This window comes from Heloderma suspectum, chromosome 1 (assembly GCF_057233095.1).
Source record: "Heloderma suspectum isolate Gila_16-S chromosome 1, 16-S_ref, whole genome shotgun sequence".
Taxonomy (NCBI): domain Eukaryota; kingdom Metazoa; phylum Chordata; class Lepidosauria; order Squamata; family Helodermatidae; genus Heloderma; species Heloderma suspectum.
Genome location: NC_139458.1, coordinates 243057018 through 243084927, shown reverse-complemented (window position 1 = coordinate 243084927; position 27910 = coordinate 243057018). Strand labels below are relative to the sequence as shown.

Below are 27910 nucleotides of genomic sequence, written 5' to 3'. Positions count from 1 at the left end.
TGGGCTGCAATCCTATGCATGTTTAAACAGGAAAAAGTCCTATAGCTCCCAGCATTTCCCAGCCAGCATGGGTGGCTGGGGCATTCTGGAAATTGTAAGAGTATTTTTCCTATATATGCATAGGATTGCACTTTATGAAAACATTATTTACCCACATCTATTTTTATACTTGTGTCTGCATTCTACCATACTTAAATACTGGAAAGTAAAATAAGGTACTTGCGTTTACTAGAGGTAGCATCTTGGGTTAAAATATTGCTTCTACTTGATGAAAAGGTTTTAATTCTGTCTTATCTATGGGAACATATGGTTGGGGAAACAGTATGACATTTTATCCCGTGGAGAGTCAAATAGCTCTGCACTTGTAATCATTTTAGACATGAATTCATTTTAGTTGCTAGTTTTTATAAGTTATTAACAAGATGTAAGCCAAGGTAGTTAGAAATAACAATATGTTCTAAAAACAATGTAAGGATAAGTCACCTGATTTATTTTTAATTTCCTGGCATTATATATCCAATAGAATATTGTCACTCTGGGAAAGTTTTTGAAAGGCAGGATATAAATCCTAAAATAAAGATAAGTAAGTGGAAAGTTTCTGAACGGGAAGCACTTTGTAAAGTTAAGCCCCTCCTTCAGTGGGCTTGACACTTGGACAAGGGTCATTGTTGACGTGTCATTATGATGCAATCCAGTTGAAGACAAACGACGAGTCTCTTGCTCATTATCACTCCTTTGCAAACTATTGCAAGAATGGCCAACACACATTCTTCTTTCTCTACCACCATGCGGATCAAATTTCCTGTACTTGCCATTATTTTGGAGGTGGCCATCATCATTTTGTTTGGGATATTTGTAAAATATGAGACAAAGAGCAGTCCGAGCAGCATCCCAGTTGAATTCCTGTTATACCCACGTAAGTGTTGTTATCTTTTAATTTATATTTATGTATATATTTTGTTACATTTTTATACCGCGCAAAACCAGAGCTGGCTTATTAGCCCTCTCTGGTAGAGCTTGTGGGTCTTTGGATTGTTGCAGGACTGTGCACAACCGCAGATTCATCTGCTAAAGTCAGAGAGCTTGCTGTCATCTGTTCCAATGTGTACTCTTTACACCATACATTGATAGCATATCAGAGTGCCATCAGAGTGTCAAAGGCGTCTTCTAACTGAAGCGCATTGTTTCTACATAGCTGGCTTAGTGCAAAATAATGTCGTATACGCCAGAGGTTTGTGGGTAAATTCTCCTCTTATCAAAGAAGTCATTTGAAGTTTTGTTCCAGGTCAGATCTTATTCTATTTCTGAAAGGTTTGCTGAAATTTAGTCCTTAGTCCTTGTGCTTTTGTATTGGATGACTTCACAGAGGATTCTCATTTAATATTTTGAATGTTTATCTTGTCTTCCTGCTGGCTCACACACAGGACCGACCTGCCAGATTAAAACAGTAAAGAAATTTATACCTGAATGTCTTGTAACTTGCTGGCATTAATGAAGACCATTTTTCCTCTTGAAATGGCAAGGTTAGCAGTTTAAGGCTGTTAGTTTTTTTAAATAAATTGTTCTATATATTGCTGTAATAGGAAATGAAAAAGAAAACTTTAGAAATGTACTCCCAAAAGTCTAACAATGAATAATAGCTTTCCTTTATTAAATATAAGACCTCACATTTTCTTCAATATCTCTAAATTATGATTAATTAATCCCCCTAATTTGAAAGCTTTAGTAAGAGGATTTCCCCTTGCTTTTAGAGGCAAAGTGGGCTGAACTGAATAACCTTGGCCTCTTTGCCTCACAGAGGATGTGGCAGGACTTGTTGCAATAGATGTCCATATTTCTACCACAAACAGCAATAGGGAGAATACTTATCAGGCTTCTTCTCTTCTTCTCTCTCTCTTAAAAAACACCACCAACAACTTTAATAATGGGTGGGAGTTTTAAAAGACATGCAAATGATAATTTAAAAATAGGTCTGTTAATTATCTTTTCTAAAATATATTGCAATATCTCTCCAGAAATACATATATTTACACAATCCTGGTTATTTGGTACACCTTCTGTGTTCGGAACAGTCTGTTCACAAGTAGTGTCTGCAACAAAATGTTGAAATGTGGAGTGTTCCTGTTCACGGTTCCTTCCTTCCTGCCAGCCATGCCCTGCAAAAACCCCTATGCATTGGAGCCAAAGCTGCCTCCTGTTTACTGAAGAGCTGCTTCGGACTTAGCAGAAGACTACTGCATGAGGAAAGTGATCCCAGATCTTGAGGGGTTCCTCCATTTATACAAGCTCTCTCATAAGATGGGTCACTCTCAAGACCTTTTAATGGGCTCCTCCTACAGTCTGTATTTGCCTAATGTAACACAACTCAATACATTGTGGCACTGCACAACAAGAAATATTCCCCGAGCCCTGGTGTAAGAGATCATGGAACAACACTAATGCATGTTCTCCTTCTACACATGGTTCCTTGGATCCAACCCAGTATGTCCAGGCATCTCTCTCTAATAATTAAATTTATTTTATTTATTTTATGTATATCATTTCTATACCACCCAATAGCCAAAGCTGTCTAGGCGGTTCACAAAAATTAAAACCAAAAAGCACAGGATAAAGCAATATAAAATATAAAAGCATCAAAACCACAATAAACAATACAACCAGAATAAAACCTAGCAGCAATGCAGACATTTAAAATACAGATTTAAAACACCAAAGCTAAAACACTAGGAAGCTAAAATGCCTGGGAGAATAAAAAGGTCTTCACCTGGCACCGGAAGGAATACAACATAGGTGCCAGGTGAACCTCTCGAGGGAGCTCATTCCACAGCCGGGGTGCCACAGCAGAAAAAGCCCTCTTCCTGGTAGCCACCCACTTCACTTCCTTTGGCAGGGGCTCACGGAGAAGGACCGCTGAGGATGATCTTAGGATCTAGGCAGGCACATATGGGAGGAGGCAATCCTTCAGATAACCTGGCCCCAAGCCGTTTAGGGCTTTGAATGTTAATACCAACACTTTGAATCGGGCCCAGAAATGGACTGGCAGCCAGTGCAGCTGGAAAAGTACTAGCGTAATGTGATCTCGTTGGCCAGTCCCTGTTAACAATCTTGCTGCCCTATTTTGGACTAGCTGAAGTTTTCAGACCGTTTTCAAAGGCAGCCCCATGTATAACACATTGCAGTTATCCAGACGAGAAGTAATGAGAGCATGGATAACTGTAGCTAGACTATCTCTGTCTGGATAAGGGCATAGTTGGTATACCAACCTAAGCTGATAAAAAGTGCTCCATGCCACTGAGTTCACCTGTGCCTCAAGTGACAGTTCTGGGTCCAAGAGCACCCCCAAACTATGAACCTGATCCTTTAGGGGAAGTGCAACCCCCTCCAGAACAGGTTGAATATCACCTAGTCAGGCAGACGAACTAGCACTAACAGTACCTCCATCTTGTCTGGATTGAGGTTCAGTTTAGTGGCCCTCATCCAGTCCATTGCTTTGCCCAGGCACTGATTCAGAACAGCCACTGCCTCACCTGGGTTTGATGAGAATGAGAGGTAGAGCTGGGTATCATCCGTATATTGATGACACCTCAGCCCACACCTCCGGATAACCTCCCCCAGCGGTTTCATGTAGATGTTGAACAGCATGGGGGATAAAACAGAGCCCTGTGGAACCCCATGGCACAATTACCATGGCACAGAGCAATAATCCCCCAGCACCACCTTCTGGAATCGGCCATCCAAGTAGGAGCGGAACCACTGTAGTGCAGTGCCTCCAACTCCCAACCCAGACAACCTATCCAGAAGGATACCATGGTCAATGGTATCGAAAGCCGCAGAGAGATCCAGGAGAATCAACACGGTTGCACTCCCCCTGTCTCTCTCCCAGCAGAGGTCATCCCCCTGGGCGACCAAGGCAGTTTCCATTCCAAAACCAGGCCTGAGGCCCAATTGAAATGGATCGAGACAATCCGTTTCATTCAAGAGTGCCTGGAGCTGTCCTGCAACCACCCGCTCAAGCACCTTGCCCGGCAAGGGAATGTTGGCCACTGGCCTATAATTGTTAACATCCTCTGGCACCAGGTTAGGCTTTTCAGGAGTGGTCTGATTACCGCCTCTTTTAAAGCGGCAGGCACCACTCCCTCTCTCAAGGAGGAATTTACAACCTCCTGGACCCAGCCGGACAACCCCTCCTTGTTTGATTTAATAAGCCATGAAGGGCAAGGGTCAAGCACACAAGTGGTCTACCGGACTTGGCCAAGCACCTTGTCTGCATCCTCAGGCTCAATAACTGAAACTCTTCCAATAAAACTGGACCAGACGGTGCTCTGAACACCTCTACCAATGGAACTGCATTAATCATGGTGTGCAATTCATAATGAATGTGAGTGACTTTATCCTCAAAGTGCCACTCATCACAGTGTGCTACTGAGGGTTCCACAGTCTCTCTCCCTGGTTCAGAATGGAACAGGCCATGAACTTGGAAAAGCTCTGCAGGACGACACTGAGAGGATGCAATGGTGGTGGAAAAGAACTGTCTCTTTGCCACCCTCACCGCCACAGAGTAGGCTCGATAATGAGCTCTAACCTGTGTTCGGTCAGACTCAGCACGAGTTTTCCTCCACCTGCGTTCTAGCTGTCTCCCCTCTTGCTTCATTGCCCTCAGCTCAGGTATATACCATGTTGCTGGCTGGGCTCTGCTCAGAGGGAGAGGGCACTTGGGTGAGATTGTGTCAACCGCCCAAGGCATCTCTGCATTCCATAGAGCTGCCTGGGCTTCGGCAAGAGCACCAGCCATACCAGCAGGAAAATCCCCCCAAACCCTCTGGAATCCATTAGTCTCTGGGGGTGGACCATTTTAATCAGTCCCCCACCCTTGCAGAGAGGAAAGGCTGCCAAGAGTCTAAACCTCAGTAGGAAGTGATCCGACCATGACAAGGGAACAGATGTTAATTCCCCCACTTTCAGATCACCATCCTCCTGACCAGTTGAGAAAACCAGATCAAGCCCTCCCAGGGGCCAGAACACTGCAACTTAAGCCTGTTTTGTTCTGTGTATCACTAAAATTGGAAATGAAAACTTTAGAGATGTGTTCCCAAAAAGTCTAACAATGAATAATATTTGTTTATTAAATTATAAGATTCCAGCTTTCTTCAATATCTCTAAAGACATCTATATCTCAAAAAACACATAGGCCCTGTCTCCACGACAACGGAAGGAGAAAGAAGGAGTGGCTTATCTGCATTTTTCAAGGAGCCAGCTTTGGTCCATGCAGGGCTCCACGGGCGTGTGAATTGCACCATTCTAAGTCGCTTTACAGAACATACCTCCGGGTGTGTGTGTGGGCGGTGGGGGGAGTGAATGTCATCTGACTGGCAGGGGCTGTTCAACCAATAGGAGAAGCTTCCCCCCATCCAGGCTCCCCCCCCCCCGTTTCTCCTTTGATAAAACATTCTGTGTCTTGATAATCTCAGCAACTCAAGAGGGTGCATTTTGGGAACAAGCCTCATTGAGTGCAATGGGACTTATTTCCGAGTAGACACACATATGCTTGTGCTGGGAAAGGTGGGGGGAGAACATAGGGATGGGAAGCCAGGCCCCATTGATGCTGTTTAGGATCTCTATAGTGAAGGTGTGGTTACTTCCTAAGGCAATAAACAAAACAAAAGAGAATCGGAGCCTCAAGATTGTGCTTTAAAGCATTTAGGGAATTTCTGCTTTAAACTGTGCCAATACAATTGAGGGGGATCTCTGAACATTCTGATGTGGGCATTCAAGGGACAAGTCTCATTGAGCACAATGGGAGTTACTTCTGAGGAGACACTAATTGGTTTGTGCAGGGACAGGAAAGGAAACACACAGAAACACCCCTTGATTGGGGTCACAGTGAAAGGCACACCCCTGGGCAGTTGCTGCACACAGCAACTATACCAGGGAGAACCCTACTTAAGGAAAAGAATTGGACTTTAAGCAGTCTCAGGAAATCCGTTTTTTCCCTGATAAGCTCCCGGGAGTCTGCTGGATGGTGATGACATCATGTATCCCTAACAACCTCAACACGCAGCCAGCTCAGAGTAAATCGCTGGTGGAGACACCCCCCTAGTAACATGCAAACTTGTTTAATTTAACTGATAATTATGACTAATTAATTCCTCTAGTTTGAAAGCTTTAGCAAGAGAATTTCCCCTTGCTTTTAGAGGCAAAGGCTGAATAACTTTGAACTGAATAACCTTGAACTGAATAACCCTGGCCTCTTTGCCTCACACAGGATGTGGCAGGGCTTGTTCCAATAGATGTCCATATTTCTGCCGCAAAAAGCAATAGGAAGGATACTTATCGGGCTCCCTCTGTGTGAATGGATGGGAGTTTTAAAACACATGCAAATGATAATTTAAAAATATGTCTGTTAATTATCTTTTCTAAAGTATGTTTCAATGTCTCCCCAGAAAGACAGATATTCAGACAATCCTGGTTATTTGGTACACCTTCTGTGTTTGAGAATAGTCTGTTCACAAGTGGGGCCTGCAACTAAATGTTGCAATGTGGAATGTTCCTGTACATGGTTCCAGCCAGCCATGCCCTTTTCCAGGATACTCCATTCCATTTCGCCTTTCCCTCCTCATTTTCCTGTCCCTACCACACACACGCACACACACACACACAGTCATTCTGCATTCCATGGCAACTGAGTATGCTCAGACTTCATTGTGCTCTTTTTGCCTCCCTACTTTAGGTCCCCCCCCCCCAATTCTCTTTCTTTCTTTTTGTCCTTTTGCAAACGTTGGGCCTGCTGATATCTCCCTTTTGTGCATGAGTGGTGCTGTTTTGGCCACATAAGTAATGGTATGCCTCAACGTAGGAAATAGAGGAAATGCAATATTATTGTTATCAGAAATGATTGACCCTACTTTTGAAAAATTTGGTTATTATGGTAGGTAATTACAAATAAGTACACAGTTCTAACATCTAAATAGATGCAGCCAATCTTAGGCCCAATATATTTGTTGTCTTTCTTTTCCTTCCAGTCTTTCAGGATGTTCATGTGATGATATTTGTTGGGTTTGGTTTCCTGATGACCTTCCTGAAGAAATATGGCTTCAGCAGTGTTGGTAACACCTTTCTTATTGCTGCCTTGGGCCTCCAGTGGGGCATCCTACTACAAGGATTTTGGCATATGACATCAAATGAAATCCATATTGGCATCAAAAGGTAAGGGATCAGTCACCAGAAGCCTCCTCCACTGGAAAGCTCACTAGGATTCATAAGGTGTACTGTGGCTCCTTAAAAGTTAACAATATTATTATGGTACACATTTTTGTAAGCTAGAGGCCACCAGCAGATGTATTCTAAGTTGGTAGGTACAATATGTGCCTTAAGGAACACTATCTCCCATATCAAACTGCCCAGACATTAAGGTCTTCTGGTGAGGCCCTTCAGTACCCCCACTAGTAGAGATAATGCATGGGGTGACCAGGGAGAAGGCCTTTTCTGCTGTGGCATTCTGGTTATGGAACTCACTCCCTAAAGATACACTCCTGCTGCCTACTCTTATCTTTTAGACGCTAAGACAAAATGTTTCTGTTATACATATTTCTTAAGGGTTTCGTTTTACAAAACACTGGTATTGTGTACTACATTCTGGCACTTTTAAGTTCTTTTATTGTCTTTGTTGTTTTATGGTACTTCGTTGTTTATAAATTACTATTGTGAACATAGATGTGTTATGAAGGGCGGTGTACAGATCTCCTAAAAAGATAAATATGCCAACTTAAATATCACTTCATGCATCTGATGTGCATCTCTCAAAAGCTCATGTCATAATACAGGGGTGGGCAACTTTGGGAGGTATGGGGGCTATTTTTGCCCCATGGGCACACACCCCATGCAGGTGCAAAGAAATAAAATAAATAAAATAAAACAATTTTTAAATGCCATCTGTTGTGGCTAAGGAGCACAAAAAGGGTCAACATTAACTTGTTTACTAGCTAATTTTGCCACTTTTGAGCTCTGTAGCAGCTATGGAGTTCTAAAAGGGCCAAAATTAGCTTGCAAATAAGCTAATTCTAACACTTCTGGCACTCCGCAACTGTTACAGATGCCTTTTCCCCCTCAAAAAACATATTGTTATTTTTACTGAATTGCTGGGGGTGGGGTGGGGGGCTGCGGCAGGGGTAGCATGTGTTACCCGTCATAATACATTTGTTAGACGTTAAAGTGCAACAAGGCACTTGGTTGTTTCAGCTACAACTGACTAATATGGTTAACCCTCTGGAATTTGGAATTCATGGCAGTGTTTCCCATTGTTTTCAATATTCTATGTACTCCATCATATCAGAGGAATTCCAATAGCATGTGAGTGTGACACACAGACAGACATGGCTGGCTGTGGCATGCTAGGAGTTGTAGGACTTTTTTTCTGGCTAAACATGCATAGGATTGCACCCTTACCCAATCTGCATTGTTTCCAGCATTTTACAAAAGTTTTCACTAAAACACTGGACAATAAATGAACTTCCCAGAATTTGTTCAGACGTAAATTGCTCATGTTGACCCAAATAAAGTATATTGTGAAACTACTGAATTCAATAAATAAGAACACAATATATCAAATGAAGGAACTGCAGTTAAACCAGTATTCATGCAGCATCTAATCTGGTTGCTACGACCAGCCGCTTCACAGCTGTTGCAAGGAATCCAAATTTCTTTCCTCTTTTCAATTGTGGTTGTGAATTCAGTGACCTGGTTCGCTTATAAGCCACAGTGGGTTGCGGCACCTGCGGGCTCCAGGTTGCTGATTCAAGCCCCCCACTGTGGCTTCTTGTGTCATCTGAACCAGGCAAGGTTACCAAACCACCGCACAACCCTACAACAGGCCATGGGTTCTGGGCGCTTTGTTAACAACCCCAATAAGCCACCCTTGCCAGGTTTGAACGACACAACAAGTTGTGCCTGGCAAGACTAATCAGGGAAAACAGCCAGCACACAACAGGCACATACAAGGTGGTTAACATGCCACCATGGCTTATTAGCCACCCTCATGTGAACCAGCCCAGTGTCTTTGCTAAAGGGCAAGCCTGTAGTAACTAATAACACAACACCTCCTCTCATCTACTTTTCATTTAGTACACCTCTTAAAACTTTGATGTTATGCTTTTCTAAAATTTATGATTTTAAATTTTATAGGAGTACTACAGCCAGTAAATGCAGGAAAACTCATTTAGTTCTTTAACAGTGAAATCCTCTATATGTCTCCTTAGAAGTAAGTTCAGTCACGCTTACTTCCAGGTTAGTGGATATAGGATTGCAGCCTAAACTACGAAAAAACTAGCAAACATCAGCAAAGCTTTTGATTCACACCCTAATTAAGTCCTCCATTTTCTGTACAAAAAATTCTTTTTTGATTAAATTGATTTTTGGAAGGCTGGCAGCACACTCTCCTTGTGCAAGTGGTGTATGTCTCCAATGAATGTAAAAAGCTGAATCCATTTCAGTTTCCTCATTTGACATGAAGGAAATGAAACAGACAACATTCTGATGGAGGGATTCTCTTGCAAGGAAGTCCAGTCATGGGTATGTCAATGAAAAAGACTTGCAAGAGGATTGCACCAAAGCCTGGAAATTTTGTGGTTGCACCATTCCTACTGATTGTTTTAAACTAACATATTATCAATCTTTTTTTTTTAATTACACATATTGACCTTGAGGCCAGGCTAGACATTATAAAACACAAAGAGCTACTTGCAGCTGCTCCTTGTCTCTTCTCCCTCTCTTCCTTGTAGCATCTAATAAAGATAACAGCAGCCAACAATGACAGGAAGTTGCAGGGTGATGAATTATACAACTATGCCAGATCATGCTGTGTGTTTCAGATGTTATAAGGGAGAAAGAGAGGGTCAAGAAACAGAGTGAGTCCAGTTCTGTATTTCTTATAACATCTGGTTTGGCACTTGGGGCAGATATACTTTAAGTTAAGGGCACTGTTTAGTTTGAAGCAAAAGGAGCCCTGGGGCCCTGCTTTGGTGGCCCACGCCTGCCTTTTCGTCAGCTAAAAGGTAGCCTTCAGCTTAAGCACACTATTTTTACCCTTCTAAAATGGGGTGCCTAAAGAGGTTACCCCAAATGCACTTTTCATTGCAGAATTTACACAGAAGTAGACCTACAATATCATCCTCCCACAACATTGTTGTTTTCTATCACCTGCATATTGCCCCCAATGTTCAGCCTCTTGCCACTTGCCAGTGTTCTTTTTCTGGGGAAAAAAATTAAAAAAAACCTCAATGCGGAGCATAAAATATTCCCAGAATCAATTGATTCTGCCACTGGGGTATCTTTATATCCCCCAAACCATGCAACATACGGAGTGTATAAAAATGTCCCATGGATTTTGCAAAGAAAACTGGGAAGCAGTTTTAAATACTTTGGGAGTCAGTGGGCATCTCTACACCAGCCTAAAATCCTGCATTTAAAACGGGGCTTTCTGCTTCCATTTTAAATGCAGGATCACCACTGACTCCCTTTACAAGCGCTTCCTCTCCACACACACACACCCCCGTCCCCATATCTGAGTCTTCCATTATCTTTCATTGATCTCGCTCCTCTTCTTGCCATTTTTACTCTTTTCACGGAGGGAACTCAAGCGGAACACAACGGGGTAATTTGATAGCTCATTAACTGTGATCTATTTAAAAATGGAACAAAGGGCATTTAGTGCAGCTGTGCAGGAGATGCCCTGGAGGGTCACGGCATCATGTAAAGAGCCCACAAACGTCCGTGAAAGAGCAATCTCAATCACAGGATAAAAACTCCGTGTGAAGGAACCCAGTAAGTTGGAACCAACCTTGGGATTTTATTGGGGAACATTTACCTTACCAGAGACAAATTCGTTATGGGGTAGAAAAATACCCCACAATGTCTAAACATGTTCGTTATTAGCAATAAAAAATTTAGCTAAAATTTTACCTTGACAGCTTGTGATATGTTTCTAATATTTTTCATTTGTAATATACTTCTTCTGATACCACAGATGCATGTTTGTTTGTGGGGGCAACTACCACCCCAGGATACACTGAAAAATGGCTTGGGGTAGTAAAATGCCCCACAAACATGTTTGTGTGTATTTTTTACAACCACTGCATGGTTGAAAAAGCATGAATAATGTAATGTGTAGTTTGGCCCTTTCATACAGTCCCACATAGTCAACCATCCAGGCAGCTTACAGAGCTGTGATTCTTAGGCTCCCTTGTAGAAGAGTATCATCGTGTGCTTTCATTCCATTCTCAGGGCCCAGGCACATCCATGACCTCATAGTTAACCTGCCTTTATTTGTGTTCTTTCCCTCTTCACATTGGAAGTATGATCAATGCAGACTTCAGCACAGCAACTGTCCTGATATCATTTGGAGCTCTCCTGGGAAAAACAAGTCCAGTCCAGATGCTGATCATGGCCATTTTGGAAATTACCATCTTTGCTTGCAATGAACATCTTGTTGTGTCAATACTAGAGGTAGGGATTTTCTGAGACATATATATTCAGGAAGAAAAGCTGTTCACTTCTATTCTACCCACATCAAAATGCTGCTTTATAGGGGGAACCTCTCCTCTGTGTCTGTCAGCTTTATCGGTTTGGTCTGGTCTGGTGTGCCACAAGACTTTCTGCTTACACTTGCTCCCTTTCCGTCTGCCCTGTCCTTGTGGAATATTTTGGCTTCAGTGGTGTATAGTAGTTTTTCTATAAGGAAGACTCACAGTAGGGAAGATATGTGGGAGAGTGGTCGAGTTGAACATTTGCCCTGCTCCACCCTAACTTACATTCTTCTGAGGTTGATATGGTTGTGGGTGTTTTTAATGGTGGGGGAAATGTGTAATGCTTTGTCATGTGTAGTTTGAGCCTTTGATAGTCTGTGCTATGATATATCAAAAGACAGAGGCCATCAATGAATCAGTATGTACCATGAGCTCAGCTGGGTTTCCTTTTTCTCACTATTGGCTATGTGGAATTGCTTGCTGTCAGCAACAGCACAAGGTCTTGGTAACAACAGAACCAAGCTGCACATGCAGTTGTATTTGAATCCAAGCAGTGTGTACAATCCAGTACTATCCAGATTAACATTTTAATGTTCAGTTTTAATCAATAACTTATGCTAAACTTTGGGCTGGGGTTGCACCCATTCTGTATATATCACAGGAAAGTATTCACATCCAAGATTTATTCATGTACTACCCAGAAGAACATTTTGAGACCCAGTCTAGCATTTCCAAAATCTGATGGACTTAGGCAAACAGATGTGCCCACTCTGCTGTGACTAAATGACATTCCCAGGGAGAGTTCTTTTAAAGACCCAAACCTCAAATTAATAGTTTGAATTTTAGTTCACCTGATGCCCAAATCTGATGTTTCGTTGTTGTTTTTAAATTTATTATTAAATTTATATCCCAACGGAATGAAGAGTCAAAGTCTCAGGATGTTGAAATATATTCTTTGAAGTAGTGTTTCCGCCCTGTATCATATAACTGGGCCTTCTTCAGGGATCCAAAACATCCCGTCTAAATAGAAATGAGCATCTGGGCATTATGGTTATTCCAGTGATTTGAATAGTGTCCTGAAGATGGTGCTGGTGTTTCTGTCATGAATCTCTTATGTGAACACCTGATCTTTCAAAGCTTGTATCAGATTGGTTAAGATTAAGTTCTGTAAAAGTTCTGTAAAAAGTTGGTTTTCCTCAGAATGCTGACACTAAATAGCTAACTCTTTTGTATTTTCTTTTCCATTGTTGGAGTCAGATCATTCAAGAATTGTTCTCCGTATCCAAAGTGACAAAGTGGTTTAGTCTAGAATCCATTTTGAGAGTCAGAGAGCTCCTTCACACTGAGCTTTTATCCTGCGATTGAGATTGCTCCTTCACAGAAGTTTGCGGGCTCTTTACATGACACCGTGATTATCCAAGTCCTTTGTTCCATTTTTAAATAGATCTCAGATAGTGAGCTATCATAGAATAATAGGGTTGGAAGGGGCCTATAAGACCATCGAGTCCAATGGGGTATCAAATTACCCCGTTGTGTTCCCCTTCAGTTTCCTCTGTGAAAAGAGTAAAAGCGGCAAGAAGAGGAGTGAGATCAATGACAGATAATGGAAGACTCAGATATGGGGAGAAGGAGGGGGAAGGGGTGGGGGGAAAGGAAGCACATGAAAAAGGGAGTCGTTGTGATACTGCATTTAAGAAAGCACTGTTTTAAATGCAGGATTTTAGGTTGTTGTAGAGATGCCCAGAGAGAGAAAAGCCTAAATTTCCTCATGGCAAAGACAGCAGAGCTATCTAAATTAAATAACTGAAGCTCACAGCCAACAACCTCCATGCTACAAAACAGTTTACCTCTGAATTCCAGGTGGTCGGGACACACACACAAGGGGAAGGGCATAGTTTTCATACCCTGCTGGTGAACTTAGAGGCATCTGACGGGCCACTTACAAAAACACAGTGCAGGCCTAGATCCACTTTGTTTGACCCAGCAAGGATCTTCTTATGTTCTGATGCAACGACCAAACTCTGAATTGTCACTCCAGTGCCCCACATGTATTGAAAATATTCCCCCACCCCCACACAGATTCCCCCTTCTAAAAAATGCATTTCATCCAGATTCCCCCAAAATTAGTTTTATTTTTTCCTGCCCATAATTTACCAAAAACCAATTTTCTCCTAGCCCCCAAAGAAAGAAAAAGGCGCATTTTCCTCCTCCTCCTCCTTATTAATTACATTTCTATACCGCCCCATAGCAGTTTACAAACTCTGGGCAGTTTACAAAAGTTAAAACATTAAAATACAATATACAAAGTTTAAAAACCATTTACATAAAAGCATACGGACAGTATATACAAGCAACATATAACTAAAAACAACTTTGCACTAAAAACATTTTTTTTAAAATCCAAAAATAATATCATTGAGACCTAACTCCCCTTCAGTTTTTACTTCCAGGAGCCTAATGCAACAGAACAAAACACTTCTCAGCAACCTCTTCCTCCAGTTTAAAGAAAGACTATGGAGGTGCAATGTTATATATATATGGGCTGCAGTACAATCAGCAGCCAATTGGAAGAGGACTTGAAGGCCATTTAGTCCAACCCCCTAGGGGGTTTGATGTACTCACCCCTCCACTATGCAGGCCTGTGCTGGCATCATCTGTAGCAACAGGGGGGGAGCAACTGCTGTAGACCCCTTTGCATACCTATACTGGTGCAGTGGCACCATGGCCTTAGAACAGAGGAAGGCAACTTGGTGCCCTCTAGGTGTTCTGAATGACAATTCTCATAATCCCTGACCTTTGGTGATGCTGGTTGAGGATTCTGGGAGTTTTTGTCCAAAGCATCTGGAGGGAACCAGATTACTTACCTCAGCAGCAGAATTGTAAAAACCTCATTTTTTAAAAGATGAGTCCCATGTATACACAGTCATTTTTACTGATGCCATTAAGATGGCAATTGTAATATTTACTCGGGGCGGGTTGGCCTTAAGATGGGGGTTCATGCTTTATATCAGAATTTGCAACTAACCATTGAGGCTAATTCTGTCATTTTGCAGGCCACTGATACCGGAGCATCCATGGTCATTCATGCTTTTGGAGCCTACTTTGGTCTGGCTGTAGCCCGAGTCCTATACCGGCCCAATCTGAAAAATGGACATGAAAATGAAGGCTCTTCTTACCACTCAGACTTATTTGCTATGATTGGTGAGTAAGAGGCTTGGCATCTATTATAGGTCAATTTTCATGACACCACTTCTGAATGACAGTGCCACATCATGAAGATGAGCAGCAAAATCTCTCTGTTTTCATAAGCAATGTCATACTCTGTTTCGTATATTTTTTTCTGTCTGGTCACTGTTCTGAACCAATTAGTCAGGAGAATCAAGTAATTAGGCCAGTACAAAGGAACTGTATGGGCCCAGGGCATGCCTTTTAAGTCCCACTGATTTTGATAGGAGGAATTTAGGCATGCACTTAATTCTTCCATCAACATTGGTGGGACTTTAGAATAATTAACTTCAGCTGTATGGCGCCCTACCTGAGACATCAGCAAACTCTGAACCATCAATCCAGTGCCCCACATGTGCTGAAAATATTTTCCCCCCAGATTCCTATTTCTAGTAAATTCGTTTCATCCAGCTTCCCCCTAAAATTAGTGTTATCTTCTGCCCCTCTCCTTGCTTCTTACTATACTTTGATGACATACTTCAGTTTATCAGCAGTTAATAAGTGATTTTGGAATAATTTTGTTCGAGATTTTTATTCATTTACATGTTGATGATGTGTTAAAGATTAAAAGGGTGGTTTATAATGTGAAAAGCTTGCTACTTTTCAACTATCCACAAGCGCTTTTAACATTTAAAAACTATCCAGGGCTTTAATAGTTATAGCACTAGCTGGCTCTCAGTTGTCTCACCTCTCTATCTAATGATGGAATGCCGGATTCCAATAGGGACACGTGGCATAATTCTAAGGTGTGCAGTAGTAGTCAATAAGTATTGGGATTAAGTGTAAGTGCTAGGCTGACATAATTCACTAAATATGAGGTTACACCAATTTTGGCATACTGGTACAATGGAATTTCAGGTGGTTACATTGGCATAGAGGTTTGTGTCAACTAAGGCTTCATTAAGGCCACATGGTGGGGGAAGTAGATGTATGATATCTGGAGTTGGAAAACAATTATGGGAAAGGACCTCAGCTCAGTGGTAGAGGACATGTTTTACATGCAGAAGATCTCAGGTTCAATCCCTAACACCTCTACTTAAACGGATCCAGTAGCAAGTTATGGGAAGGTTCTCTCTCTGGGACCCTGGAGAGCCCCTACCAGTCAGAGTAGACAATATTGTGCTATATGGAAACTGTCCAATTGGTTTTAAGCCAGTTTCCTCTGCTGCTATGTCCTTTTAAAAATATGAGGGGAAGTTAGTGGCATTTTGTTTTCTGATTTTTAAAATGTATTTTTATAGGTACCCTTTTTCTTTGGCTGTTTTGGCCCAGTTTTAACTCAGCAATTGCAGAACCAGGAGATGCCCAGCAAAGAGCCATCATCAATACATACTTCTCTTTGGCAGCATGCACACTCACAACATTTGCCACCTCCATCCTGGTTGAACACAGAGGCAAACTGGACATGGTAAGCTTCATCTTGAACTCCAGAGATTCAGTTAATCCATGCATATCAATCACAATTAACTGGAGTTCTTTATATAGGGGTTCAGTTGGGTTTCTCAGAAGCTCAGCTGTAGCCTCACAAGTCAGGGGTTGTTTTGCATCGATTTAAGTGAGTTTTAAAAATGGGCATAAGGATTCATGTTTTCCACAGATGTTTGTGTCATTGTGTCAAGGTGTGACACACCTTGCTGGAGAGATAAAGGTTGCATATCAACAAATAAATTGGAAGTACCAGTTTTTTGAACTCTTGAACTCTTGATACAAGTTGCTTGTGGGATGTAGCACTGCTAGTTTCAGCTCAGAGTGGATAACTGTGTGGACAAGTTACGTTCAGAATGGAGTTCTGCAATGCTGACTGCACGGGGCTGCCCTTAAGGACAGTTTAGAACTCAGGCTGGTTGAAAGGCATCCCCCAGGATGCTTGCAGGAGCAAAGTGGTCATATTACACCAATCCTACATTGGTGCCAATTTGTTTTCACGCTCAGTTTAAAGTGCTGGTATTAACCTTTAAACCACTAAGTGGCCTAGGACTAGGGATGGATGAATCAGTCTATTTCTATTCCATGTCCCTTTTATATGTGTTCATTCCTTAGCATTTCTGCATTAATCTGTGGATATTCACTTTAAGCCACATTATATTAGTATTACTAGCAAATGGACCTGGTTTCACATGGGTGGGAATAGCCCTTAACTTGATACTGTGAAGGCTGTAAGTAAACTTTTACACAGCTGTCAGAGTTGGACACATTGCACCCACCCTTCTGAGTGAAGCCATGTCTGCAGGCACCTGCAGGCATCGCTCCTGCCTTGGTGCATCTCTGTAGTTCCTTAAGGGAGAGGTCTATCCACGCCATTACTCAGGGGATGGGGGCTACCCTACAGCAGTGGGAGGGAGCAGCTGTATAACTCTGTCCCTCAGCCTACTAATCTCCCCTGGCTTCAAACATAGCAAAACTATGTTCTGGGTACAGAAGTCTGCCCCCAGAGGCTGAAAATGTTATTGCTGGCTTCAACCACATGGACATATTTAAATTAATTACAATTAATTTGTTTTATAAACAAAACAACTCTGAGAGGCACACCCATAGGATCCCCTTGGTATGCTTGCATTTCAGGCGTCTAGCTTGGTGTTATGGCTCTGATAGACAGACAGACACACACCCTCTCTTATTATTAAAGAGAGTTTGTTAAGGCTCTTAGAAAAATGTTTTTCAAAAGGGGATATAAATAATTTAAATAACTAAATAAAAAGGAATGATTTTCTCACGTTCCTGATGTCACCCAATACATTACTGTACTGCAGTAACAGAGCAGATAAGAAAGCAGTGGCCACCACACTGAAGTCACAGGCATAGGAATGGCACCGTTCTAGCACTGCTGCTCCCAGATAATCAGGGGCGATAGCTCAAAGATAGCATTTGGGTGACCAGATTCCCCCAAAGACAGGGCCCCTATACCATTGTGTAGAAGAGGTAATTTGGCAGGTGCTGCTTGTCATGGAGGAGTAAGAAAAGCTACACATGTTGAAGATGCCACTTCTCCTCAACTCTTAGAGGTACAGCAGCCCTGTCCTCCTTTCCCTCTGGTCACCCCAGGCAGAGTGCATATTTAGCAAGTGTGAAACTCCCACTTTCAAACCAGTCCCTTCTAGTTATAAGGGTGCCAAAGGGCAAAGCTGACAATATTGGTCTAGGTGCACTGTTACTGAAAAAATGATTGCCTAATCTGTGGCAGGCTGTATGCTTTGTCTGTATAAGGCTTCAGGTTGCATCTCCGAAAAATGGAGCTCTAGTAGTAGTTCTAGCATAGAACTTTGTTTCCAGAGATCTGTTGATTGGTGTGGCTATATATACGGCAGCTTTCATATGCCTCATATGTCCTGCCCTGGGTAATGTGAGGATGCCAAGTCCAGCTTGTGCATTATTTCTACTGTATACTTTAGTGCCATTTTTGGAAATTGCCTTCTTTGGCCTCAACAGAAAGCCCTACTCTGAATGCAGGAATAGCCAATTAAAAGCAAATTGATTCTCAGTTTTACTGGTCTTATCTTCCAATGGAAGCGTTATTTATTTCTTTAGCCTCTGTGTACAGGGCAGGGTGGTGGTGGTGGTGATGGTGTTAAGAAAACAAGCAGTTGAGGAGAAGAAATCTCCCCTGCACGTGCACGATGGTCCCGATCTGGATCAGAGCCCCATGCACTTACTTGTAAGTCAAAAAGAGAGGCTAAGTTGCATGCTACATGTTTAACAGGGTAGCTTAGCCCCCACTTGTCAATATTGCATGCCTCCGACAGGTGCACATCCAAAATGCTACCCTAGCAGGAGGAGTCGCTGTGGGTTCCTGTGCTGACTTGAACATCTTGCCCTTTGGCGCCATGTTAATTGGCAGCATAGCTGGAATAATCTCAGTTATCGGATTCAAATACGTGACTGTGAGTATTATTTGTTAAAGTAATGTCAATACAATGGATCCCAGCTTTGATATGCTTGTTGTATATGCTACACTGACTTTGTGAGTAGGCTTTATTAATTTTATGTTAGGATACCTAAGATCAGAGCCACGCTTGTTAGTTTATTTGATTATTGCTGTAGCGCATGCTGCAAGGGTTCTCCTGCTTTATGGCAGGCAGAGACTGGTTATATATAAAAATGATTAGAACTGGGTCAGGGAAAGTTCAGCAGGACCAATTTGGACCATTTTGGTATCTCAGTTGTCACCTGTTAGATTGAGAAGGGTTTCTCTTCATTTCCTCTGGGGCCTCAGGGATAGCCACGCTTAGGGACACATTGTTGTGTGGGGAGATTAGGAGTTGAAAACGTTTTCAAATATCCTTGACAAGATTTGTGGGATAGATTATGCTCACACTTAGCGATCACTTAGAATGATTTCTGTATTTGGAGTTGAGAAGAAAATGTCCTTCAGACCATGTTGGGGATTTGCCTTATTGCAAAAACACAGACCTGGTACAACCTGTGTTTCTGACCAGGATGAGGTGCATGGGTAGCCCGGGTCCATAGCCTAGCCAGCAAGACAGTGTTGGATTCCGAGTCAGTACTCTTATTGTTTAGGGGAACCGATAGCTGTAGCCTATCCTCATTCCTCAGCAGGAGCACAACTCCAAATGAATCATTAATACAGATGATACCCCAAAATATAGCAGTGTCATTTGTACATTGTATAAGACATGGTCTTTTTATAGTATAACAAGGATATGGAGAAGAAGGAAGAGCAATCTATATATATTTTTAATAGATAGTCCATTTTAAAGTGACTCAGAAAAATCTTTCCCTGCCATATAGCCATTCTTTGCCTCAAAGTTGAAGATTCAAGACACTTGTGGCGTCCATAACCTGCATGGCTTACCTGGTGTTTTGGGGGGCATTGCAAGTATCATTGCAGCTGCGATACAGGTCAACCCCCGGTGAGTTTTCATTTTATTAAATTTTAAACCCCCACAAAGTGGATTGCAAAAATGTTTTACTTAGGCATAGAATCTCTGATAGTTCTTACATGCTTATAAAATGATGCTTTAACTGGATTTTAATCTATATTTTGACAAAAGACAAAACAACCAGTCCACCAAGAATGCATGAAACCATTTTTGTTTTTGATTTCCTGTTCATTTTTCAGCCTGAACCTATGGTCTCTCCCACACAGCAGTATCAGCAGCAGCATTATTGCATGGATCAGACACTAGGCCAATAATGCTACAGCAGAGCAGGAGCTGGCTCCATTCCCTGAGCTAGGACATCAGCAGTAGCCATCTGTGTTTCTGATATGAGACTGTTCGGGAAAACACCTCTTAGGCACCATTGCATCACACAGGCGGTTTTGGGAGAGCATGAAACACTAGAGATGTGGGCTCTCTACACACCTTGGTTTTTTAGCAGGATCATTCTTCTTTAATCACTGGTTTTCACAGGAGCATTAAATGATGATGCTGCTGTCCTGCTGCTATCTCACAACTTCGCCTTCCTCTTCCCGTGTTATCTGAGAACGGGGAAAACCCAGCATTTTCTGTGCTTGCGATTGAAATCGCCATTTCCCCCCTGTGTATTATTTCCCCTTTAGCACTTTATTGTGCTTTGTGTGGGCGTGTGCTAGGGGGTGCTGCTGGGCAGTGTTGAATAACATTGTCATGACAACAAATTGGTGTGTGGGGGGGAGGCCTCTGACCACACTTCCAGTAACCGTTTCTGCCTCTCTCCCATTCCACTACGGGCGCTTGAACTGTAAAGTGGTTAAACATCCTAAATGCTTCTCCAAGATCCCCTTCTGAGTTAACCCATTGTCTGTAAGGCTTTCCTTTCCTGGGAGTAAGTGCCATTGAAATCTGTGTGGCTTGCTTCTGAGTAGGCATGCACAGGAGTGCATTGTAAGTCTACTTAGAGCAGCAGTCCTAAAGTCTCCCATCCCCTTCAATGCATTTACTTTGAACCTCCCCCTCCCATTGACTTCACTGACTGCTGCTTCTCCTTTTTGCTCACCAGATTAATGGGCTTTTTTCCTCCCAGGGTGGATGGGGGAGTCTCTCTTCTCAGCCACGCTGGAGAAAAGCTTGACGGTTAGGATTTCAATGGGAATTAAAAGTGCCTTTTCTCCTCCCCTGAATAAATTCATCACGCAGAGCTTTGAATTGTCATTTTTAATCGTTTCCTTTTTGGGTGTGGAGTTGTTTTAGATGTGGCAGTAATGCTGAGGAGGTTTTCCATAGTACTCCCTCCCACCTAGCCAGTCGCTCTCTCCTAACCGACCTTGCAGGGTCGTTGGGAAGCCAGAATAAGGGGGAACAGCAACAACAGCATGGGGGGGGGGAGAGAGAGATTGAGAGAGAGAAAGCCAGCCACTATCTCTTTTCCTAGTCCACCTTACAAGGTCGTTGGGAAGCCAGAATAATGGGGAAGAGCAACAACAGTGCAGGCAGGGGGGAAGCAAGCTGGGTCTAACAAAGAAGGTGTCCCCCGTGAAGCGGTCACCTGGGGTGGGGGGCTGCTAGGGATGGCTTGGTGTATTGACCATATAGAAGTTCATTTGTGGATTTCCCAGCTTCTGTAGTTGGGAACCCGGAAATCGGTATACCCTCCAAACTCAGTAGTGCAAGCAATATACTGCATTTAATTCCATCACACACTGACATATTTAGCAGAGAAAGACTAGCAGTGCCAGCAACTTCAGAGTAAGCCACCAAGAAGACTCTCTCAAGGAGGGGACCAGCTTCCATGGCCCCCTATCCAGGCCACTAGAACTGCTTCCAACTTCCCTCCTGCTGTGGAGGAGTGGAGGGACGGGCGGAGCCATCAATCATGTTACAGGAACCAATGATCAGGGGAGGGGAGGGGCATGGGGCCAGCACCCCCCTTCTGTCCTGATTGTTCCGTGCAGCTCCGCCCAGCCATGAAAAGGTATAAAGCAGAGGGATGTGCTATAAGAGATGCCTGTATACACGGCCACTATAAATTAGGGATGTCAGAGAATTCCGCCACGGACTCCAGTGAGGCCGGATTCTTTAGAATCTGCCCCCCCTGGAATCCGTGGTGGAATGGCCTCCCCCCCCCCCGCGGAAGCCCCCTGGGACGGAGGTTACCTCGAGTGGCTCTGGCGGCGGCTCCGGCTGGTTTCCCGGCCGGCTGCGGCCGGGCTGCTGCGGCCGCAAATGGCAGCGGTCGTAGCAGCCGCCATTTGCGTCCTTGCAGGCAGTCATGATAGGCTACATAAGTATTTACGTAAAGTAAAGGCAGCCACGCGGACCCGGCTGGGGAGCCCCCCCACCGCGGATGCCCCAGCGCAGAGCCAGGTAAGTGTTTCGTACATCCCTACTGTAAATCCCGGAAAGGATCTGGAATCAAAAGGACCAGTTTGTAGTGGGATAAAATGCCAGGTGTGAAGAGAGCCGGGGAGAATAGGGATGCAATGGAGCCACTTGTGTTCACTTGATGCCTAGGGCAGCATAGAATCAGGCTGCCCCTTAGACTGTGAGCCAAGAGAGTCTCTACTAATAGAGAGAGAATCACACATAAGTGTCTGCCATTTATTTATTCATTCATTCATTCATTCATTCATTTATTCCATTCCATTCCATTCCATTTCATTTCTATACCACCCAATAGCTGAAGCTCCCTGGGCAGTTCACAAAACAAATCTTAAGACCATAAAATTTATGAGCTGACTGAGATGAAATGCATTTTTTGAAGGAAAATGTCCTGATCTTTTTTTGCTGGAAAGTAAATTGCAGTCCATTGGCTTGCGCAGTGCCCTTTTGGATATAATAGGTCCTTTCACAAATCATATAGGCTACTAAGGGCTTCTACAGGTTGAAGATTTCCCTGTATTGCCCTTTGCCCTGCCAAGTACTTCTCAGAAAGACAAGAGGAGCTGACTACCACTGACTGTGGGCTTCCTTTTTCCTGTCAAGGCCCAAGACTTGGTGCACCAGTAAAGTCATGAAGACAGGGGAAAGGGCCACAGATCACTGGCAGCTAAAAAACTTTGAGGGACCTTTGAATATTGGACAAGTCCTAGTCATGGAGAGGGTACTTCCAATGTGCATGTTCCTCACCCACTATAAAATGTTTCATGTCTTTTGTAATGAAATTCCCATATGCCACATTGCTCCAATTTGATTGTATGTATAAAAGAATGCACCTAACTAACTCTGTTCAGCAGAGACAAAGGTGATGCAATTTGCGTTTTATTTCCCCACCTTACAGTATATCTACTGGGATGCAGGCTGCCGCTCTGGGATGCTCCCTTGCAATTGCTTTGGTAGGAGGGGCATTCACAGGTCAGTAAAACAAAGCCCCATATCATATCAATGTCATCTTAAAACACTGTGTGAAATGATAATGTCTTGTAGAAAAAAAGATTTTTAATGCACTAGGTAGAAAAAGGAAGGAGCATTTTCATCCTCCTTTTGAAAAATGCATAAGAACACACAAAACATCCACATAAATTAATGTTAAGCATATATTTTACTTTTTAGGTGCTAATTAATGAAATAACAAGTTTTTTGGGCTTCTGTAGCCTTTTTAAAAAAAAATCACACTGTTAATAGTGATTTTTAATCACCACTATTTTTATCACCCATTACCTTTACAGAAATGGAAAGAGACAATAGCTCCTCCTTTTCCAGCATCCCATTTTATTGTTTTTATATAGCATCTGTTATAGGAGGTTTTCCCACTTATAACTTACTATTATTCCCCACTGCAGGATTAATTCTACAGTTGCCTTTCTTGGGACAGCCACCTGATCAGAACTGCTATGATGACTCAGTGTACTGGGAGGTAAGACATAATCATAAAGCGGAGGGTGCAAAAATGTGTTTTTTCTTTCATGGGATTGAAGATTTATGGTACAGCACAGTTAGAGGGCAATACTGGGAGTTCAGTACCAATTTCTACTTCTGGTCCATCCTTCCAGCCAGACCAATCAAGAGCTTCCAATTTCTTAACAGATTTCATTGTTCTCAGTGAGAATCCTGGAACATAGTAAGCTGCATTGTGATCTGCTATGTGCATCCTTCCGCTTTGAGTTCTGCAGATCCCACATGGTAGTTGAGCTTTAGTGAGAAGCAGGGGTGTACAACTCAAATTGCTCTGAAGGTCACTTTGTCTTTTGCACTCCTCCATTGTTATGTTAACTATGGAAAAGCTCTTTTCTTAACATTTTAACACTGTTTTCCTTTTAACCCCCTTCTCTATTTACCCACCTTTTCTTTCTGCACCTCATACTGCTCTTTCTTATTCCCACTCTAGATCCCACAGTGCATGCTTTTTTCTTTCTCTCTCTTCCTTTTTGTTTGCATCATCCCATGTCTGCACCCCATTTCTCAGTTCCCAGCCCCTTTCTTTATTTTCCCATCCCACAGGTCTCACTGCGTTCCATTATCCCTTCCCCCTCTGCACTTCATAGTGCATACATACTGCTCTCTTGTCTTTCTGCACCCAACTTGTTACCTTCCTGTTTCTTCTTTCCCAACCCACAAAGCTCTCTACAACTCATTTCTCAGCTCCCCCTTTCTTTCTTAGATCTCTCTCACACACTGAATTTTAAAGATTGCTTTTAACATGTGGGTTAAAAAAAAACCCTGCTTCCCACCCACCCCACAGCAAACTGCAATTTTAGTGTGTGGGAATTTTAATTGCAGCAAAGGGGGGAAGGGTTAAACCCTCCTTGACTATACACCATGGTCCAAATCCTGAGTGCCCCCCTTTCTTTTTTAGAGACACCTTAAATATGATCTCATACTCAATGTGATGTGGAATTGCCCCCCCCCCTTCTGGTTCTGTTTCTCTCCCCATCCTCCCCTCCCCCATCTTTACTTTCTGAATTCAGCAGCAACACAAAAGGAGTCTCAAATGCAGGTGGGGTATCCAGCGTGCTTGGCTGCAACAGGCTGGAGAAATCTGGCGCCATGTTGTCAACTCCACCACATGCCTCTGAATCTCAGGAGAAGAGGAGCAATGCAGACAGAGTGACACAGGCATTCCTTCCATTTGTTGTTGTTCAGTCGTTCAGTCGTGTCCGACTCTTCGTGACCCCATGGACCATAGCACGCCAGGCCTTCCTGTCCTGCGCTCTCTCCCGGAGCTTGCTCAAGTTCATATTCATTGCATCCGTGATGCTATCTAGCCATCTCATCCTCTGCCGTCCCCTTCTCCTTTTGCCTTCAGTCTTTCCCAGCATCAGGGTCTTTTCCAGGGAGTTTTCTCTTCGCATTAGGTGGCCAAAATATTGGAGCTTCAGCTTCATTATCTGTCCTTCCAATGAGCAGTCAGGGTTGATTTCCTTTAGGATGGACTGATTTGACCTCCTTGCAGTCCAGGGGACTCGTAAGAGTCTTCTCCAGCACCACAGTTGGAAAGCATCAATTCTTCGCCGCTCAGCCTTCCTTATAGTCCAGCTCTCACAGCCATACATTACTACTGGGAAAACCATAGCTTTGATTAGACGGACCTTTGTCGGCAAGGTGATGTCTCTGCTTCTTACTATGCTGTCTAGGTTGGCCATAGCTTTCCTCCCAAGGAGCAAGCGTCTTTTAATTTCATGGCTACAGTCACCGTCTGCGGTGATCTTGGAACCCAAGAAAGTAAAATCTGTCACTGCTTCCATTTCTTCCCCTTCTATATGCCAGGAAGTGATGGGGCCAGATGCCATGATCTTAGTTTATAAGATTAGTTTATTCCTTCCATTCCCACCATCAAATTCAGGGGGCCTAGGCAGGCCCTACATCAGCCTTCCCCAACCTGGTGCCCTCCGGATGGTTTGGATGACAATTCCCAGCATTCCTGACTATAGGCCATACTGGCTGGGGTTTGATGGGAGTTGAAGTCCAAAACATTTGGAAGGCAACAGGTTCAAGAAGACCACCCTAGATGTTCCCCCAAATGTACAAGTTAATTTATCTTTCTTTCTAAAGATCCAATAAAAAGAGATGTTGCCTCAGTCAGGTGGAAAAGAACAGCATATAGTGGGTATCTGGAATTCCTCAAGGGGGCCAAAACAGTCAGGGAGTGGGCTGCCATTAGCCCACTCCTGCATTGCATCAGACCTCTTCCATATATCACGTTGTACAGCAGGAAACTGACAGAAACTACAAGTTGCATTTAAGAAAATCTGTATACACAGTTTATGAATACAGCTTTATGCAAGTGGTTGTTCGTTTTACTTTTGAAATGGCTTTCTCTTTTGAAATCCTGCTGTCAGAAACTAGTGGAAGTCAGGAGGCAATGACATATTATTATTTCCTGCTGTAGAACACCCTGAAGTCATTAATCCATCACCACTGCTATCACCTACTTTTACAGATTTCAGCAGTATCTGAACTGCACTTGAAAGTCAGAGGCATCTGATCTCATTTATCTCAGTGGTTTAAGGGCTGATCAAAGCCATGTAAATTAATCATAACCTTTGAAACATGTAGGGCTACTTTGACATAAGGGGCTATTAACTGACTGGGTATTTTCCTGTGCAGACTCCCATTCATTTAATTTGGGCCTAGGATCACGGGAAGCTGCCTTATACTGAATCAGACTGTTGGTCCATCTAGCCCAGTATTGTCAACACTGATTGGCGGTGGCTCTCTAAGGTTTCAGGAAGGGGGTTTTGCAGCCCCACCTGGCTTGTGGAGAAGAATTGTGCCCAGTGGAATGGTGATGTCTGTTTAAAGGAACCCAGAAGTTTCAATTACGTTAGGTGAATAATTATTGGAGCCAGACAAATGCCTGCTTCTTGGTTTTCCTACGTATGAGGGGAACCTTTCTTTCTCAATGTGTCATGTGTGTTGTATTCCTTTTGTGGTTCTGGGTAGCCCCCTTGAGGTCAATAGAGCTGTTCAAATAAATACAATAGATAAAGGAGCAGATCATAGAGACAATATTATGCCAAGTATGTTTCCTTAGGGGACAAAAGTAATCCTTTATGTGTCTTTGTAAATTCTGGATAGAGCATCTCAGAAAGTCAAAACTACTATTATGACTTGGTGTACTGCAGTCTGTAATCATTCAGCAAGTAAGAAGGTAAGAATAACACAAGTGGGACCTGCAGCAAATTCCGTTTCAGGAGTGCTGCTGTTCAAGGTTCCAGCCAGACAACCATGCTGTCCGTTAGGATACTGTTGGAGCTCAAGCAGGCTTTCCACTTCCCCCACCCCTGGTCACAGTTTTTCTTTCCCCTTTTTCTTTTCCAACTGACACTCAATGCCGCATGGCTACTGAGCATGCTCACTCCTCCATGGGCTATTTTATGGGTGGTTGTTCCCTTTTTTTGTATCATTGCATAGCCCAGGGCTTACCTATACTTCGCTCTGTTTCTCAGTGTCTGGCTTACTGTGTCTGGCTTACCAGATACTTCGCTCTGTTTCTCAGTGGCCTTTGTGCTCCAATTCTGTCAGCACCAGCCCCCTGAATAATTGCTGTTAGAGGAGGGAGCTTTTGAGTTGGCACAGACAACTGGCCAAAAACCAAGCTCAGAAATGCTGACTAATTCCAGGCAGTTTTGTTCTGTTACCAATTAATTTCCCTGCCCAAGGGACAAATGTTTCTGCTAACACACATAACTGCTATAGCGTGAAAGCCGGTGAAATGTCATTTGCTCAAATAAACGTCTCAACTTTTTCCCTCCTAGATTCCCATTGAAGAAATGTCACAGAAATGTAATCCTCACTACCAGGAAGTTCAAAATAAACTCACTGTTGAAGTATAGAAGGAACTTTCCACAATTTGTTCTTTTCTTTGCGGTATTTTACATATCTGATGAAATAACGGGACCATACATTATTGTTCTATCTATATCTGTGTTGACTTACAGCAAAAATAAAACTACTGCAAAATGTAATCTAGCTTTTTTTCTTGGTAAGTGTTCTGAATATTACACATATGCAGAATGACTTTACAGGACACAGTACATAACCTACTTGTAGTATGAGCTTCTAATGCACTCATAACCTGGCAGTAAAGTACTTTGAAAGAAGGCTCATTGATAAGAAACATGCTGAATCACCAATAAATCCAAAACCTAACCCATAACCTACTGGAGCAGATCAGACAGAGCCTAAAAGGAAGCCAGAAGGTGCAATTAACTGTCCTCTTTTTAAAAAAATACTGAATTTAATTAATCCCTGTCCACCATATCTTTGCATCAATTGTCACAAAAAACAGTGATGGTGAGAGTAAATGGAAATATATCAGAGTAGTCATAGTGGTTATAACAGCAGAAACAGTAC

The 27910-nt window shown here is 42.9% G+C and overlaps 1 protein-coding gene and 1 long non-coding RNA gene across 4 annotated transcripts; one reads left to right on the top strand and one right to left on the bottom strand.

Annotated features, from left to right (window-relative positions):
* Window positions 1-469: 469 nt before the first annotated feature.
* On the bottom strand, window positions 470-2254 carry LOC146358880 (uncharacterized). The gene is made up of 2 exons (XR_014786111.1): window positions 2055-2254; window positions 470-1574 (listed from the first exon to the last, which is right to left on the bottom strand). It is a non-coding gene; the product is annotated as an uncharacterized LOC146358880 (long non-coding RNA).
* RHAG (Rh associated glycoprotein) lies at window positions 730-27522 on the top strand. Of its 3 annotated transcripts, none has more exons than XM_084822519.1 (10): window positions 730-916; window positions 7020-7203; window positions 11346-11496; window positions 14570-14717; window positions 15983-16149; window positions 18482-18619; window positions 19488-19609; window positions 22896-22969; window positions 23398-23471; window positions 27313-27522. In XM_084822519.1, the coding sequence occupies exons 1-10, from the start codon at window positions 754-756 to the stop codon at window positions 27388-27390; spliced, it is 1299 nt and encodes a 432-aa protein (XP_084678645.1). In that variant the 5' UTR covers window positions 730-753; the 3' UTR covers window positions 27391-27522. The 3 variants fall into 3 exon arrangements, with proteins under 3 accessions (XP_084678645.1, XP_084678662.1, XP_084678653.1); XM_084822527.1 differs by lacking the exon at window positions 730-916 and adding an exon at window positions 1149-1285; XM_084822536.1 differs by lacking the exon at window positions 22896-22969.
* The last annotated feature ends 388 nt before the right edge of the window (window positions 27523-27910 follow it).

Excerpts from the sequence above, each read along its gene's own strand:
- RHAG (XM_084822519.1), top strand. The coding sequence starts at position 754 with ATGGCCAACACACATTCTTCTTTCTCTACCACCATGCGGATCAAATTT. Across the intron at positions 7,204-11,345 it reads ATCCATATTGGCATCAAAAG|TATGATCAATGCAGACTTCA; the intron begins GTAAGGGATCAG and ends TCACATTGGAAG. Across the intron at positions 19,610-22,895 it reads GCGATACAGGTCAACCCCCG|TATATCTACTGGGATGCAGG; the intron begins GTGAGTTTTCAT and ends CCCACCTTACAG.